The 15,525-nt window shown below is 38.4% G+C and overlaps 1 protein-coding gene across 1 annotated transcript; it reads right to left on the bottom strand.

Moving 5' to 3' along the window:
- Positions 1-560: 560 nt before the first annotated feature.
- Positions 561-14,822, bottom strand: si:dkey-199f5.8 (beta-1,4-galactosyltransferase 3). Its single transcript, XM_067448148.1, has 6 exons — positions 14,343-14,822; positions 10,870-11,105; positions 9,362-9,549; positions 8,837-8,959; positions 6,383-6,487; positions 561-4,135 (listed from the first exon to the last, which is right to left on the bottom strand). The coding sequence occupies exons 1-6, from the start codon at positions 14,599-14,601 to the stop codon at positions 3,970-3,972; spliced, it is 1,077 nt and encodes a 358-aa protein (XP_067304249.1). The 5' UTR covers positions 14,602-14,822; the 3' UTR covers positions 561-3,969.
- Between the last annotated feature and the right edge of the window lie 703 nt (positions 14,823-15,525).

Genomic DNA, 15,525 nt, shown 5'->3' with positions numbered 1-15,525 from the left:
GAACAGAAGTGTTGTGGTTAGTTCATGTTAACTAATGCAACCTTATTATTGTAGAGTGTTGCCATAAATGCTGTAGGAAATATTGTTTGCTAGTTTTTGTTAGTTAAAAGATAACACTTTACTACAAGGCTTTTTCAGTGACCGATAAGATATTGCTCACGTGATACAATGTAATGTATGCAAGATGTCTGCAAACTTCCTGAAATGAAAATGTTACTTGATTGATGAACAATTAAAAACTAACTTTATATAACAACACAATGAATGCATTGCATTCACAAAGCTGTCTGTAGAAATTGTGTTTACGGAAGCCTTTCAGATTGGATCTGTGGTAAAATTTCCATAAACGTCACGTGGTACTTTTCCAATCAATGCTTCCTGACCTCAGAAATATGCAAACAAGGAGGTTGACCAAAGATTCACACATGAAATCAGTGTGAAATCTCAAAGTTGACTATCCAGGGTGATGTGTGACGTGTCCCAACATTAAGATGGCACTGAATTTGTGTTAAAAAAACTTTAAAAACGTTAAACTTTTTAAAAAAAAAATTATATGACGGGTTGTAAAGAGTTTTTTGGCAGCACTTTAATCCATCTTTTAAAACGTAAAAAAAAGTTGAGTGAGTTTTACAACACACCAATCACAAAACACACGAGCCATTTAGTACATTTACATCTGCTTTATTAAATCATCATAAGGCCGCTGAGTACTGTGCAGACTTCATAAAGAGAAACAAATGCCCCGCGTTAAGAGCACAGCCCACTGAAGAACTCTAAGATAACTGACGCCCAGTAAGGCACATTTAGAAGCATCTGATCCATCATCCCACCTGAGTAGTGTGCAGCCTGTCATCTGTACACATCAAACTATGTCATTCATGACTGAACAACTGAGGATTTTCAAAGTACCTTCTATGACGATGATCTGAATAGTTATCAAATATAAATTCTCAATGTGAAGAAGATATCTCAAATCAAAAATATTTACGGCCATTACACTCAGGTGATATTCTATGATCCAATAGACTTGGGTAAGGGACAAGTTCGTTTAACCTGATCATTAATGACCAACTTAACCTTTTGTAATTAAGAAGAAAAAAAGACTATTACAGTAAGCAAAGAAAATAAAATAAAACATGCTTGTTAAAAATAAACAAAAGATTTTTTGGTATCTGCCTCAATGACATCCAATGACCCAACATCCTATTTTTCAAATGCCCCATTTACAAGCTTCCAACAGCATACAGATTAGTAAAGAGGGGAGCGATACCTCCACCCTTCACATTCACACAGAAAACAGCAGCAATCGGAAAACAATGCATGATCGAGTTCCCTACGTCTCACAAACGCAAATCTGAGATGCAAGTATGCCTTCTGTCATTTACTTGCCACACATGCGCAGATCAGTCTGAAACATCCGTGTTTCACAGAGTCCGTTTCACCAATGACTGAACAATTCAGAAGAAGTTTGGAGGTTAGGCAAAAACAAGGTTAACATTAGCCAGTTAAGGCCAGGATTCAATATAATTTTGCGGTAACATCTTTAAATATGAATTTTCAATATATTTCCAGTTTCTTTTGTCATCCGTGTCAGTCAGCAAGAATGTACTTATTTTTTTCAGGATTAGGCCATAACGGGTCTCATTTATAAACAAGCAGAACAATCATTGTGTAAATTGTTCGGTTGCATTGAATGAACATTAGCACATGCAATTCAAGCGAATAGTTTACATAGGAATGGTTTTATGACTGATAGCACAAACGATTCAATGCAACAATTTATGTTAAAAATATTTTACAAACATTTGTGTTTTAAATTTTGAAAATGCAACGATTTATGCAAGAATGGTTTAACATATATTAACGAATTTAACTGAATGCAATAATTTATGCACGAATGGTTAAGGACATTCACGCATTCAAATCATTGTAACAATTGTCATTAAAATGGTTTAAGAATTGTAACATTTAATTGAACGAAAAAATGTACATTGATTTCACGATTGTTAGCGCATTCAATTCGTTACACCAATTTACACATTTAATTTAACGCAGCAGTTTACGCAAGAATGGTTTTAGTGCATCGGAGTCAAGGAGCAATTCATGTAAAAGTGGCTTTACGAACGTCAACACATTCATTTCAATGCAACAATTTAGATTTAAATGTTTTTGTTTCGTTTTTGTTTGTTTTTTCCAAAAAAACTTTAGGGTATTTTATTCCACAGAGCAAAAGGGCTTAAAGGGATAGTGTACCCAAAAATGTAAAGGAGCCTATGATTTACTCACCCTCAAGTCATCCTTGGTGTATATGACAATCTTCTTTCGGACGAATACTATCGGAGTTGTATTTAAAAAATGCCCTGGCTCTTCCAAGCTTTATAATGGCAGCCCAAAATTTGATCGATGGGTTTATGCAAGAAAAATATCCATATTTAAACCTTTATACAATAAAATATCTAGCTTCTGGTGGACCGCCTTCCATCTTCAACTTACAAAGAAAGTTAACGACTCTTGCAGTTCAAACATCTTGCGCTACGTCACACTTTTTTTTTCGTAAGTTGATTATGGAAGGTGGTCTGGTGGAAGTTAGATATGGAAGGTGGTCTGGTGGAAGTTAGATATTTTACTTTATAACATTTTAAATATGGATTTTTCTCTTACACAAACCTATCGATTTGCTTTAGAAGGCCACGGAACTGTGTGGATTACTTTTATAATGGATGGATCACTGCCATTAGAAAGCTAGGACATTTTTAATATTACTCTGATTGTATTAGTCTAAAAGAAGAATGTCATATACAAACGTTGGATGGCTTGAGGGTGAGTAAATCAAGGGTACATTTTTATTTTTGGGTGAACCATCGCTTAAGAATGGTCTTACCAATAATATACACGTCCATTTCATAAATGAGAAAATGCCTTTCTTAAACCTTTCGAGATGAGGATTCAAGACAAAATCTTTGAATAAATGGGACAAAGCATGCACGCTTCACGAAGCCAACCCGAACGGAAACGTGATGCACTCTGCAATGACGTGACATTCGCTCACCAATAAAGGATACACAGCTACATTCAACAACCCCATTACTAATCCAAAGCCAAAGACGAAACCGCACACAGCCAGGCGATCATAAAAAATAAAACAATACTCATGCAGATAAAATACAACGTGTTGAGTAATTCATGAAAATGAGAGGCAGAGTGTTGATTACAAAAGCCAATGTTATTACTAAGACAACCAAAGGCAAAAAGGAGAAGATCAGTATATGTAGAATGGTTATTACTACCAAAGAGGCCAGTTCTGAGTGCGTTACTCAAAATGGTAGATATGTAACAAAATATCACTCCACCTGCCTGGATAACAATACAGTACATAATTAAAAGTACTAATTTACTGAACAGGCACCAGACTCACAGAGTAGTGCAGCAAACAAGGTTGCTTATGCAGTACGTCGGCCTGCTTTACTATTTCCATCACATGGCAGAATACGAATTTGAACCTTCTCTAAGCGTCGGCCTCACCCTACTGCAGGAGGCCGAACCTACGTTTCAATCATCATGAATGAAATGTTAAGAGAGAGTGCAGCTTGATTCTAAGGCAATAGAGGTTTTTAAATGGTGCCCATGGGCACAGAGGATGTATGAACAGTCTCTCCGTCAGGAAACACATCCTTCCTGCAGAGTGGTCAGTATGCGATCCGATGAAGTTTCTGCAGCATCCTGACTGATAAAGTGAACCAGTGAGCACAGGATCAAAAATGTCAAACTTTGGAGAAAAAGAGAAAGAGGACAGAGAATCGTGGGACCACTGGCTGGGACCACCATTAGAGAAGAAAGTCTGTGGTGCAGTAAAGGCATGATGTCCCGTGAATTCACTGGCCATGTGCATGTGGGCGAGTGGTCTGCAGGCAGTGTGGCACTGGTGCTAGAACCTGTGCCTCGGAGATACACAAGAATGCTGGGAGCCAGCTAAGAAGCAGTCTTTTTTTTGGGCGGGTGCAGCCCTGCCTCTGTGCCAATGTTGACCGTGATGTTGGTGAAAAGCAGTTGATAATCCCGGGACACGATCTCATACTCCACCGTATTCATACCGTCATTTTTCCACGTGTGCCGGGTCTTAGCCAACATGTTGAACCTGCATGAGAGTAAACGGTTTAAACAGAAGAAGTACTGGGAGAGGATGTCATCACTTTAAAGGCAAAACTTGTTAAGGTCACATTTAACTTTGTTTGGTGAACTTTGCGGGCGAAATGCAGTCATTTCAATAGGAATTAATGCAAATGGGAATTTCGGGCAAAACATTGCGCCACATTGACCAATAGAAAGCTGCTTGGTTTGAAAGTGACTTCTGTGCGAGCTGTGTGTCATATAGGGATGCACAATTAATCAAATTTATAATCGTGATTACGAAGGCTATGCAAATTGTTCAAAGCCTCGATTACAAAAAATGAAACACAGTGAACACCACTTAAAAAGCCGTGAACACCGCCTATATATTTACTCCATGAACTAACTAACAGGGCAAACAGTGATTGACGGACCCCTCAACCTTTATGCTAAGGAGAAAATCCAACGCAACTTTGAGCGGACCAAGCAAAACAGGATTATGTATTTCTGCTCAGCTAGTGACGTTGGACATCAACCACACAGCGAACACTAATACTCTCATATAAATGTCTACCTCCTTTGTACAACAGTTCTACCTAATAACATAATTGACAGGACCGTTAAAAAGATCGTGAGCTGATCAAGACGGAAAATATGAGAGCTGAGTGCTCAGGCTCTGGCGTTCTCAGCGTCGTCACAATTAATGTCTGCTGAGCCATCAAAACAACAAGTGCAGCTTGTTGTCACTGGAGAGCGAATGCAACTATGAAAATGACCCTAGGGGCATATTTAGTTCTCGGGGGACCACCCCCTGATGCCTAGTTCCTAGAAATACCTGGTGCAAAAGCCCCTATTATTGTACCATGCATTTTTACTTTTTTCATTTATTTAAAGAAGAAACCTAACCCTTGTATAGAATTAATGCTACAGAATTGCTTTACAAGTATTACAGGAATGTAGAGTGTTTTCAGCATGTTTATATATATAAATATGCAGTTGCTTCAAACAATGGTATAAAGCTATTCAAAACATAATTTAGTGTAAATTGTGATAATCGTAATTAATAAATCGCAATTTCAAGGAAATAATTGACAGGTTGACAATTACAGGTCCTTCTCAAAAAATTAGCATATTGTGATAAAGTTCATTATTTTCCATAATGTAATGATAAAAATTAAACTTTCATATATTTTAGATTCATTGCACACCAACTGAAATATTTCAGGTCTTTTATCTTTTATCGATTCCAGACCTTGGGGGACCTGCGGAAGCAGTGGACTGAGTCTGGAGTAGAAACATCCAGAGCCACCGTGCACAGGCGTGTGCAGGAAATGGGCTACAGGTGCCGCATTCCCCAGGTCAAGCCACTTTGGGCTACAGAGAAGCAGCAAAGTACTTTTTTCGGATTAAAGCAAATTTTGCATGTCATTCGGAAATCAAGGTGCCAGAGTCTGGAGGAAAACTGGGGAGAAGGAAATGCCAAAATGCCTGAAGTCCAGTGTCAAGTACCCACAGTCAGTGATGGTCTGGGGTGCCATGTCAGCTGCTGGTGTTGGTCCACTGTGTTTTATAAAGGGTAGGGTCAATGCAGCTAGCTATCAGGAGATTTTGGAGCACTTCATACTTCCATCTGCTGAAAAGCTTTATGGAGATGATTTCATTTTTTAGCACAACCTGGCACTGCTCACAGTGCCAAAACCACTGGTAAATGGTTTACTGACCATGGAATTACTGTGCTCAATTGGCCTGCCAACTCTCCTGACCTGAACCCCATAGAGAATCTGTGGGATATTGTGAAGAGAAAGTTGAGAGACGCAAGACCCAACACTGCATTGAAGCAGTCATTTCTGCAAATGGATTCCCGACCAAGTATTGAGGGCATAACTGAATATAATTATTTGAAGGTTTTATTGGTCGGATGAAATATGCTAATTTCATGAGCTGTATGCCAAAATCATGAGTATTAAAACAATAAAAGACCTGAAATATTTCAGTTAATGTGCAATGAATCTAAAATATATGGAAGTTAAATTTATATCATTACATTATGGAAAATAATGAACTTTATCACAATATGCTAATTTTTTGAGAAGGACCTGAATGATTTTGCCATAATCGCGCAGATCTAGTGTCATGTCACACTATTGTGACTATCACTACAACAGACAGTGGAGGGGGTTTTTTTACTGTGAAATTTCGCCAATGCGACCGCACCTTTAGAATGTTGTGAAAATGTTGTTGTGCATTTATCAGATGGTTTGTAAGGCGAGTCTACCTTTTGGGATTCACTTCATTGCCTTTGTCGTGCTTGTGTTTGATCATCTTATATCGGCCCACTTTTAGAGATGGACGACTGATCAGCATTCCTCCGAGTGAGACCCTGAAAAGATGAAGAATGTTAAGACAAAAAAGCAGAAGGAGACGATCAGGATTGGGTAACTGTGGGCCACACCCTCAGGAATCTGCATTTACCATTTAAATCAGGAATGGCAGGAAGAGGATTTTACTGAATTTTGAAGAAATTTTAAACAGGTAATGAATTCTAGATAATTAGGGGGAAATATTTTGTAAATGTGATAAAATACACTACTGTTCAAAAATTCGGGGTCTTTTGAAAGATGCACTGAATTTATCACAAAAATAATTAATCCTGACTAAATATATCACAGGTTTCCCAAAAATAATAAGCAGCATACCGGTGTTCAACATAATAATAATAAATATTTATCGAGCACTAAATTGGCATATTAGAATGATTTCTGAAGGATCATGTGACACTGAAGACCAGAGTAAAGATGCAGAAAATTTCACAGGAATAAATTACATTTAAAGTATGTTAAAATAAAATATTTTTACTGTATTTTGAACAAATATATAGAACAAAACAAATAATAAATATATCTTACTGACCACAAACTTTGGAACCGTAGTGTATATATGCTAAAATGCTTGAAGTGGCATTTAAAAACATTTATCTAAATCTTCAAACTTGACCTACTGATGTAAATAAACATGGCAATAAAAATAAAATGCAATAAAATATAATAAAATACAATAAAAACGGCTAACATTGTTTAAGTGACTGCTCAAGTGTAATACTATGATCATAATGTAAGGAAAGCACGTCACATGTATCTGATCTATTTTTAGTGGCATGCAGTGTGGGATTTGACTGTTCATAGATTAAGTGTTCTTTCAGATGGATCACATATACAGACGGTCTTCAGGAGGCAGGGTTAGTTTAGTCGGTTACAACATTTCTGTTTAAACGGTTAGGAAGTTAGTCATTGCACACATCCCTAGTATGTGTCCAGAGAACTGAATTAGGTGTCCATGTGGCTCTGTGTGCACACAGAAAACAGAGAGAGGAGATGCACACTTTGCAATATCAATTCTGAAACTATATTGTGCAGCCCATTTTAATTTATTCGCATTTTAACTGATTTTAAATGTTTAACACAACAATATTTGATCCTTTGTGGCTGAGCTGTGACTTTTATCAAACATCAGGGGCCGTATTCACAAAACATCTTAAGGCTAAAATAACTCCTAACTTGCCGATTTAGGAGAAACTAGCTCCTAAATCTATGAAACACTAGTAGGACTAGAAACACTAGTCAAGAGTACTCCTAAGCCACTAAGACCAAATCAAACAATCATAACGGCTGTTGCCGCAATCCGCCCAAAGACACTATACAACACTGAGGCAATAGTGATATTTATTTAAATAGATATCTTTATTTAAAAATAATAATAATAATGTCAGATTACCTGTGCTAGTTGTTTTTACGAGTTCACACTTTGACTGGCTATCTGAAGTGACCGAGGGCTCGGAGATCGGAATTTAGCCCAAACCCAGAGTTCTGCCTCGTATTGCAGATGAAGAGTGAGGAACGGGGTGGCGGAGGGATGAACTGTAGTAACTCACGTTAGGCGAGTCAGCTCTAGGCTGTCTATATACCTCCTCTCACACTGATTAGATAGACAGTTTGAACATGCTCCTCACAAACTTTGTTTAAAAAAAAAAAAATTCGCTTGAATTCTGCAATCTCTCGAGATGCACACGTTAGAGTCTGACAATTAGCTGAACATATACTAGTTTAATTAGTGACGCAGCCTACTTTTTAAAAATCTTTCCTCTTTAATATTTAATAATCTTTAATATGGCAACATTTTAATTTGAAAACTTTTTTTTATATATATATATGGCAACATTCTTATTTTAAACATTTTATTTGAATATAGCAACCTTGTTCAACAAAATATATCTATTTAAATCACCTCCCCTATTAGCCAATCACTGTGGTCATAGTTATTAAGCCTGATGACATCATCTATTGCAACGAGGTCAACCCCGGCCTTACTCTTAGCTTAAGACTTCTCTCTTCCCTAGTAAAAGTTGCTCTCAGCAGCTTTGTGAATAGGTTTTAAGAGGAAACTGATAACTAAGAACTTTTACTGCCATTTAAGAGGACTCTTAGTGACAAGGCGAAATGTTTTGTGAATCCGGCCCCAGACCACACAATCATCCTTATAAAGCAGACAGTAACACACCATCAGATATGGACCCTCTAGCTTTGAACTTGACAAAGCTAGGAAAGACGTGGTTCACGGCCAGCTGTATCACATGAACAGATCTCATCCTACACAGACCTCTCCATTAACGCACACACACACAAACACACACACAATCAACCTACCAAAGCAAATAAAACACTCCCTCACTCACCGGACGCCAATGTCGTCGTCCTCACCACCCCAGCCCCAGTAATTGTTTGGAAAACCATTCATCTTGAGGTATTGATCAGGGGTCAGAGCCGACACTCCTCCAAAATACATCTTATAAGGCAGTCTGAGTGAAAACAGGAAGGAGAAATGCATAAAAACACTATAAATGCATGCATTCGGTTTAGTACAGTGACTTATGGTTTGTGTTTTATGAGTGTTTATTCAACTATAGGTATTTTAAATTTGTTATTTGAAAGTCACAGTAAAAAGTGTCTTTTATGAGTATTTATTTTGCAATTTTAAAATGCTTTCAAATGTATATATTTTTGTGAGAATCCAAAAAATAACTACATATTCATTTAATTTGTAACATACCTAAAATGTTAAGAGTCATTTTAAACCAGAAATACATATATATGAGCTCAGTTTACAACATGTACTATTTGTGTGTTGAAGTAGAATGCAGGGAAATGAAGTCAAATGATATGCAGACAGAGAGCAGTTGTAGCCAAGACAGAACACTGACTTGTAGCCAAATTTGTCCATGGCAATGGCGGCATGTTTTGGGTAAGCGTCGCAGACGTAAGTGTTACGGTCGTCCTCGGGAATGAGGTCCACGTCGTGAAAGAAGAGGCAGTCCCAATCCTCATCCCTCATGGCTTCACGAAATCCTACGTTCATCAGCTTTGCACGGTTAAAGGTGTGATTACCAGCCTACACACACACAGAGCGTCATTGTTATTGAACGATTTCTCAGCAGTGCAGCCCACTGTATATACACATACTATAATGAGGTCAGGATTTTCAAAGAACAGATTAATGAGGATTACGGTCTAATCCTTGCCCTCTTGATGTGAGGTGGGAATATCAAAGTAAGAAACATCCGAAAGAAGATGATTTTCTTCTGACGGTAATCCATGTTTTTTTTGTGACGGTGTAAAAGTCCTGTCACTTCTGATCAGTTGAATGCATCCTTTCTAAATCAAAGTATTAATTTCCTTTTATTTTTATTTTTATAAATTGTCTGATTACAACAGTACAAAACATGTGACCAAATAAAAGTTAAACTCAAATAGCACAAATGAGATTTCAATCTCATCAAGCCTCTTAGGTCAGGAGCAAAAACAATTCAATTCGAAACTCTTCAAACATGTTATGCCGTACATCTATAATCCAACATAAAACTGTATTAACCTAGGAAACCAAAGCTAACAAAAATAAATCCAGAAAATGTAGACCAGGGAAACGGTCTGAATCTGGCACATTGTTGTATTAAGGGTCATTGTTGTTCACAAAAATGGGAGATCAGCAATGTGGAGAGCAAAAGATGACCAGCGATTGACCTTTCAGAGCGAGTTGTACAGGTTTGCATCTAGATCGACGGCTATAACAGGATAAAGTGATTACAATAGGCTCTGACAGGAAACGGCAGGAGGCACAGTTGAGTTGTAATATAATAGAGCTGCATATTTGACATGTAACCAAGCAACAAATACATCTTTGTACAACATGTGAAAACTGTGGGGCATGGTCTAAAATTAACACTCGCCAGGTGCCAAATGAGAATAAAAATTGTATTTGTTAAATTAACCAAATAAAGTAAACAATGTATGACTTAAATGAAGGTTTAATGTTAAAGGTTTAATGATAGTCTGACCTTTGTTGATGTGACTGAATCAAATCAGAAAGATACAGATGGTCTACTACAGAAAAGATCAGACATTTTTTCAAAAGTGTGAGATTAGCCATTTCTGGAATATTTACCAATAGCAATTTAGCTATGAAGCCTGATGTTTCTTAATTTCACTGTCATGCTTCCTGAACAAAACAAAAATAAATATAAGGAACATACTTGCAATGTTTGCTGTCATTTGGCCATGACTATGTAATGCTGAAAATGGCACAATGACCCACTGACCGAAAAGATTTCTTTAAATTTATTTACGAGCAGTATTTTTGGAAAACATTTAAGTTTAAGCGATTTCTGCATCACCATATAAAAATCACAACAATAACAACAGACTGCAGACGCACCTGGTGAATGACATAAATGCCATAGCTGAGCTGCTGTCGCTGTAGGAAGGGATGCAGATAGTAGAGGAGGAACTTGAGGTGGTGCTCCCTATTTCTGTGGGGAATGATTACTGCAGTGCGATGGCGCGTCTCACAGTTTGGTGGCCTGTAGCGCCCCCCACGGACAACAAGGGGATTCTTCCTCTCAACCTCGGCAAGCGTAAGCCCAGAAGGAAAAGTGACATGAATTGGTCCACCTGAATATAACAAAAGAGTGCGCAAAAGTAAAATACTGAAAACAGGAAGTAGTGACATTAATAGTTTCTAATTTACTTTAATACTTCTAAAAACGGATGATGCCCCAATATTCAGGTCCTTCTCAAAAAATTAGCATATTTTGATAAAGTTCATTATTTTCCATAATGTAATGATAAAAATTAAACTTTCATATATATTTTAGATTCATTGCACACCAACTGAAATATTTCAGGTCTTTTATTGTTTTAATACAGATGATTTTGGCATACAGCTCATGAAAACCCAAAATTCCTATCTCAAAAAATTAGCAAATTTCATCCGACCAATAAAAGAAAAGTGTTTTTAATACAAAAAAAAAGTCAACCTTCAAATAAGTATGTTCAGTTATGTGCTCAATACTTGGCCAGGAATCCTTTTGCAGAAATGACTGCTTCAATGCGGTGTGGCATGGAGGCGATCAGCCTGTGGCACTGCTGAGGTGTTATGGAGGCCCAGGATGCTTCGATAGCGGCCTTAAGCTCATCCAGAGTGTTGGGTCTTGCGTCTCTTAACTTTCTCTTCACAATATCCCACAGATTCTCAATGGGGTTCAGGTCAGGAGAGTTGGCAGGCCAATTGAGCACAGTAATACCATGGTCAGTAAACCATTTACCAGTGGTTTTGGCACTGTGAGCAGGTGCCAGTTCGTGCTAAAAAATGAAATCTTCATCTCCATAAAGCTTTTCAGCAGATGGAAGCATGAAGTGCTCCAAAATCTCCTAATAGCTAGCTGCATTGACCCTGCCCTTGATAAAACACAGTGGACCAACACCAGCAGCTGACATGGCACCCCAGACCATCACTGACTGTGGGTACTTGACACTGGACTTCAGGCATTTTGGCATTTCCTTCTCCCCAGTCTTCCTCTAGACTCTGGCACCTTGATTTCCGAATGACATGCAAAATTTGCTTTCATCCGAAAAAAGTACTTTGGACCACTGAGCAACAGTCCAGTGCTGCTTCTCTGTAGGACAAAGTGGCTTGACCTGGGGAATGCGGCACCTGTAGCCCATTTCCTGCACACGCCTGTGCACGGTGGCTCTGGATGTTTCTACTCCAGACTCAGTCCACTGCTTCCGCAGGTCCCCCAAGGTCTGGAATCGGTCCTTCTCCACAATCTTCCTCAGGGTCCGGTCACATCTCGTTGTGCAACGTTTTTTTGCCACACTTTTTCCTTCCCACAGACTTCCCACTGAGGTGCCTTGATACAGCACTCTGGGAACAGCCTATTCGTTCAGAAATTTCTTTCTGTGTCTTACCCTCTTGCTTGAGGGTGTCAATAATGGCCTTCTGGACAGCAGTCAGGTCAGCAGTCTTACGCCGGCTTCACACTGCACGCGTAAGCAGGGCGTAAGCAGCGCGTATTTTTTTCGGCGCTCATGTTAACAGATGAGTGCATTCACACCGGCAGCAGAGGCGGCGCGGCGGCGCGTAGCAGAGCAGAAGCGTCAGTGCCGCGATCGTTTCGGCGCCAGGTCTATTTTTGACGCGCTGCTCACGATGAATTAAAGCCACACTATATTGTTCTGATCAAAATTAACCTGGTTAACATGAAAAACAACACATTTAACCATTAAATAATTTAGTGAAGTGTTCCGTGTGTTTCTCAGTCACCATATGACATCCGGCGCAGTGGAAAAAGAATGAAAGTTCTACACAAAAACCGAAGTCACTGCCATAAGTTTTTGCCTGAACTACAAAACTAATTTTAAATAATGTATGCCAGTTTAGCTTAAATGAAATATTAATTAAATTATGTATATATTATAACTATACGCTGGCATAAAAACAGAAACATAAACAAAAGCACGTGGTGTCACAGGCAGTGTTCTTCAGAGTGCACCTGAAAAAACATGACACTTGTCTCATCGTGAAGGTTGAGAAGCACACAGTTCTCTATAATCCACACAATTTGCTTTATAAAGACTTGCAAGTGAATGAAAGCATGGGAGGAAGTTGGTGAGCGTGAGCGGCTCTTGGTGCTGATGGTAATGTCATTTTAAAGTGTTTTTGACAATCTTTCGTTGTCTCACGAACGAAAAACTAAATATGGATAGGTAAATAGAATATACACACATGAATATAGCACACATACCGTAGACATGTAGATAGACTATGATGTGCGTTATTTTGTCATTTAAAAAAAAACGTTTTTAGATAATTTGCTCATTTAGCCTACAATATATCATTAAGAAGTTTCCTCTTAGTTATTACAGTCATTTATGAATTATCTTTAAGAGGTTTATGATGGGTAATGCATGTAAATTTGATGCATATCCTATATTTCAAGACAATTTCCTGAAGTTTCTCTTTTTAGCAGTGTGCTTTTCATGGACATATAGTGCGATGGCCTTTCTTCTATCAAAAACTCGCACTAAACGAAATAAAAAGACATCAGAAACAAGTGAAACGATTTTTTAAAAATAAAACTAGCTTCATGATAAATCTTTGCTTTATTTCCATTTCAAATACATTAAAGAGAAATGCAAACTTATCCATTAAAGAGAGTACTCTGTACACAACTGCGAGCCACAAACGCTGCCTGTGTGAAAGGAAAGTGCGCGCGCTGCTACTGCTTTACACACGCGCTGCTTCAGCGCTGCCTACGCCCTGCTTACGCGTGCAGTGTGAAGCCGGCGTTACCCATGATTGCGGTTTTGAGTAATAAACCAGGCTGGGAGTTTTTAAAAGCCTCAGGAATCTTTTGCAGGTGTTTAGAGTTAATTAGTTGATTCAGATGATTAGGTTAATAGCTCGTTTAGAGAACCTTTTCATGATATGCATATTTTTTGAGACAGGAATTTTGGGTTTTAATGAGCTGTATGCCAAAATCATCAGTATTAAAACAATAAAAGACCTGAAATATTTCAGTTGGTGTGCAATGAATCTAAAATTTTTGGAGAAGGACCTATATATATAAAAATATGAAATGTAAATTTGTTATTTGAAAGTGTCTAATATATATATATATATATATATATATATATATATATATATATATATATATATATATATATATATATATATATATATAGACACTTTCAAATAACAAATTTGCATTCATATTTTTTAATTAAAACAAACTCCAGGAAGTAATACCAGGAAGAAGCTTCCCGGCATTTTATTACAACCACTGATATTCACACTGATATTATGCAATCGCAATAGAAATATAGGAAATTTGATACTAAACTCACCAATTAGAGGAGACTGCTTGGGGCAGTAGGGCATGTCCTCTTTACTGACAGGAGGACGTAAAATGGAGAGGTTGGCATAAACATCCGTGTGGTTACGTCCACCACCTGTGTGGCCCGATGTAGAATCTGGCTTGCGGAAAATCCGGAAAAAATATGACACTCTTTTCTGGTAGCCCTCTCTGGAGAGAAGAGCCATGACCACTAACTGGACACCCAAGAACATGATCAGGTAACGCCATTTGGACTGCAGCGTGTACATGATGACGGAACCGCTCAGTGGAAGTTGTGCACCGCGTCAGAGTCTGATGAACAGTCTGAGAGAGATTTTGATAAGTTTGAGGAACTGAACTCTACGGTGGTCTCATTCCTTGTATCTCAGATACTTCAGACTGTGACTCGTATGCATGCAAACAGAAACAAATAACTGATATGTCTTGGAAAGTTATAAGGCTTGAAGATGTAAACAAATTAATCTTTTCAAGGATTTCAAGGATTGGATGAGATATGTGGAGTAGAGGTAAACAACAGTTTTATGGAATACAAGGCACTTCAGATGTGGTGGATGAAATGGCTAAGGAGAGGCATCATTTATTCTAACTGATGTTCAGACCTGTAGCAGGTTGAATTAGATTTGGCCGTCTTTAGCCTATTAATGTACAACTCCAAATGGAAACTCCCAGTAGTCCTCTGGTGTTTTCATGATTCAATGACCTGCTGAGCTTCTGTCAAGCTCCACCAAAGCCATAGGAACTGGGATGATGTGTCCACTTGCTGGAAGGAAATGGATTGTTTTGTTCCCAAGGGGTTCTCAACAGCAGCAGCCCTGTAAAAGTCTCATGGCCCCTACAAAGTAAAGCATGGGGCCACAGATGTCCAGGGTACTGTTTTGTAGTGTTGGTGTAAGATATTGTGTATGTGTCTTGGATATGTAGGAGGGGGAAACAAAGAGGAGGGGGGGAGGGATGATATCCAACACCCCCAGCTATTGTCTCATTCTGTCGCCGTGCAGGGGGAGGGTCCAACACCCCGTCCAACGCCAGCTGGTCCAATGACAGGCGTCAGTGTCTGAAAAACAAAGAGGAAGACATCTTTCCAGTATGTTAAGTTTGTTTATTTGCCTCCATACCAAATCCCTCATGCTTCTGGATGATCAGAGTAAAAAAGAATAATAATAATAATTTTA

Source organism: Pseudorasbora parva, chromosome 7, assembly GCF_024679245.1.
Source record: "Pseudorasbora parva isolate DD20220531a chromosome 7, ASM2467924v1, whole genome shotgun sequence".
In the NCBI taxonomy this organism is placed as follows: Eukaryota; Metazoa; Chordata; class Actinopteri; order Cypriniformes; family Gobionidae; genus Pseudorasbora; species Pseudorasbora parva.
The sequence above is the reverse complement of the archived record's forward strand: the minus strand, read 5'-3'. Positions and strand labels throughout refer to the sequence as shown.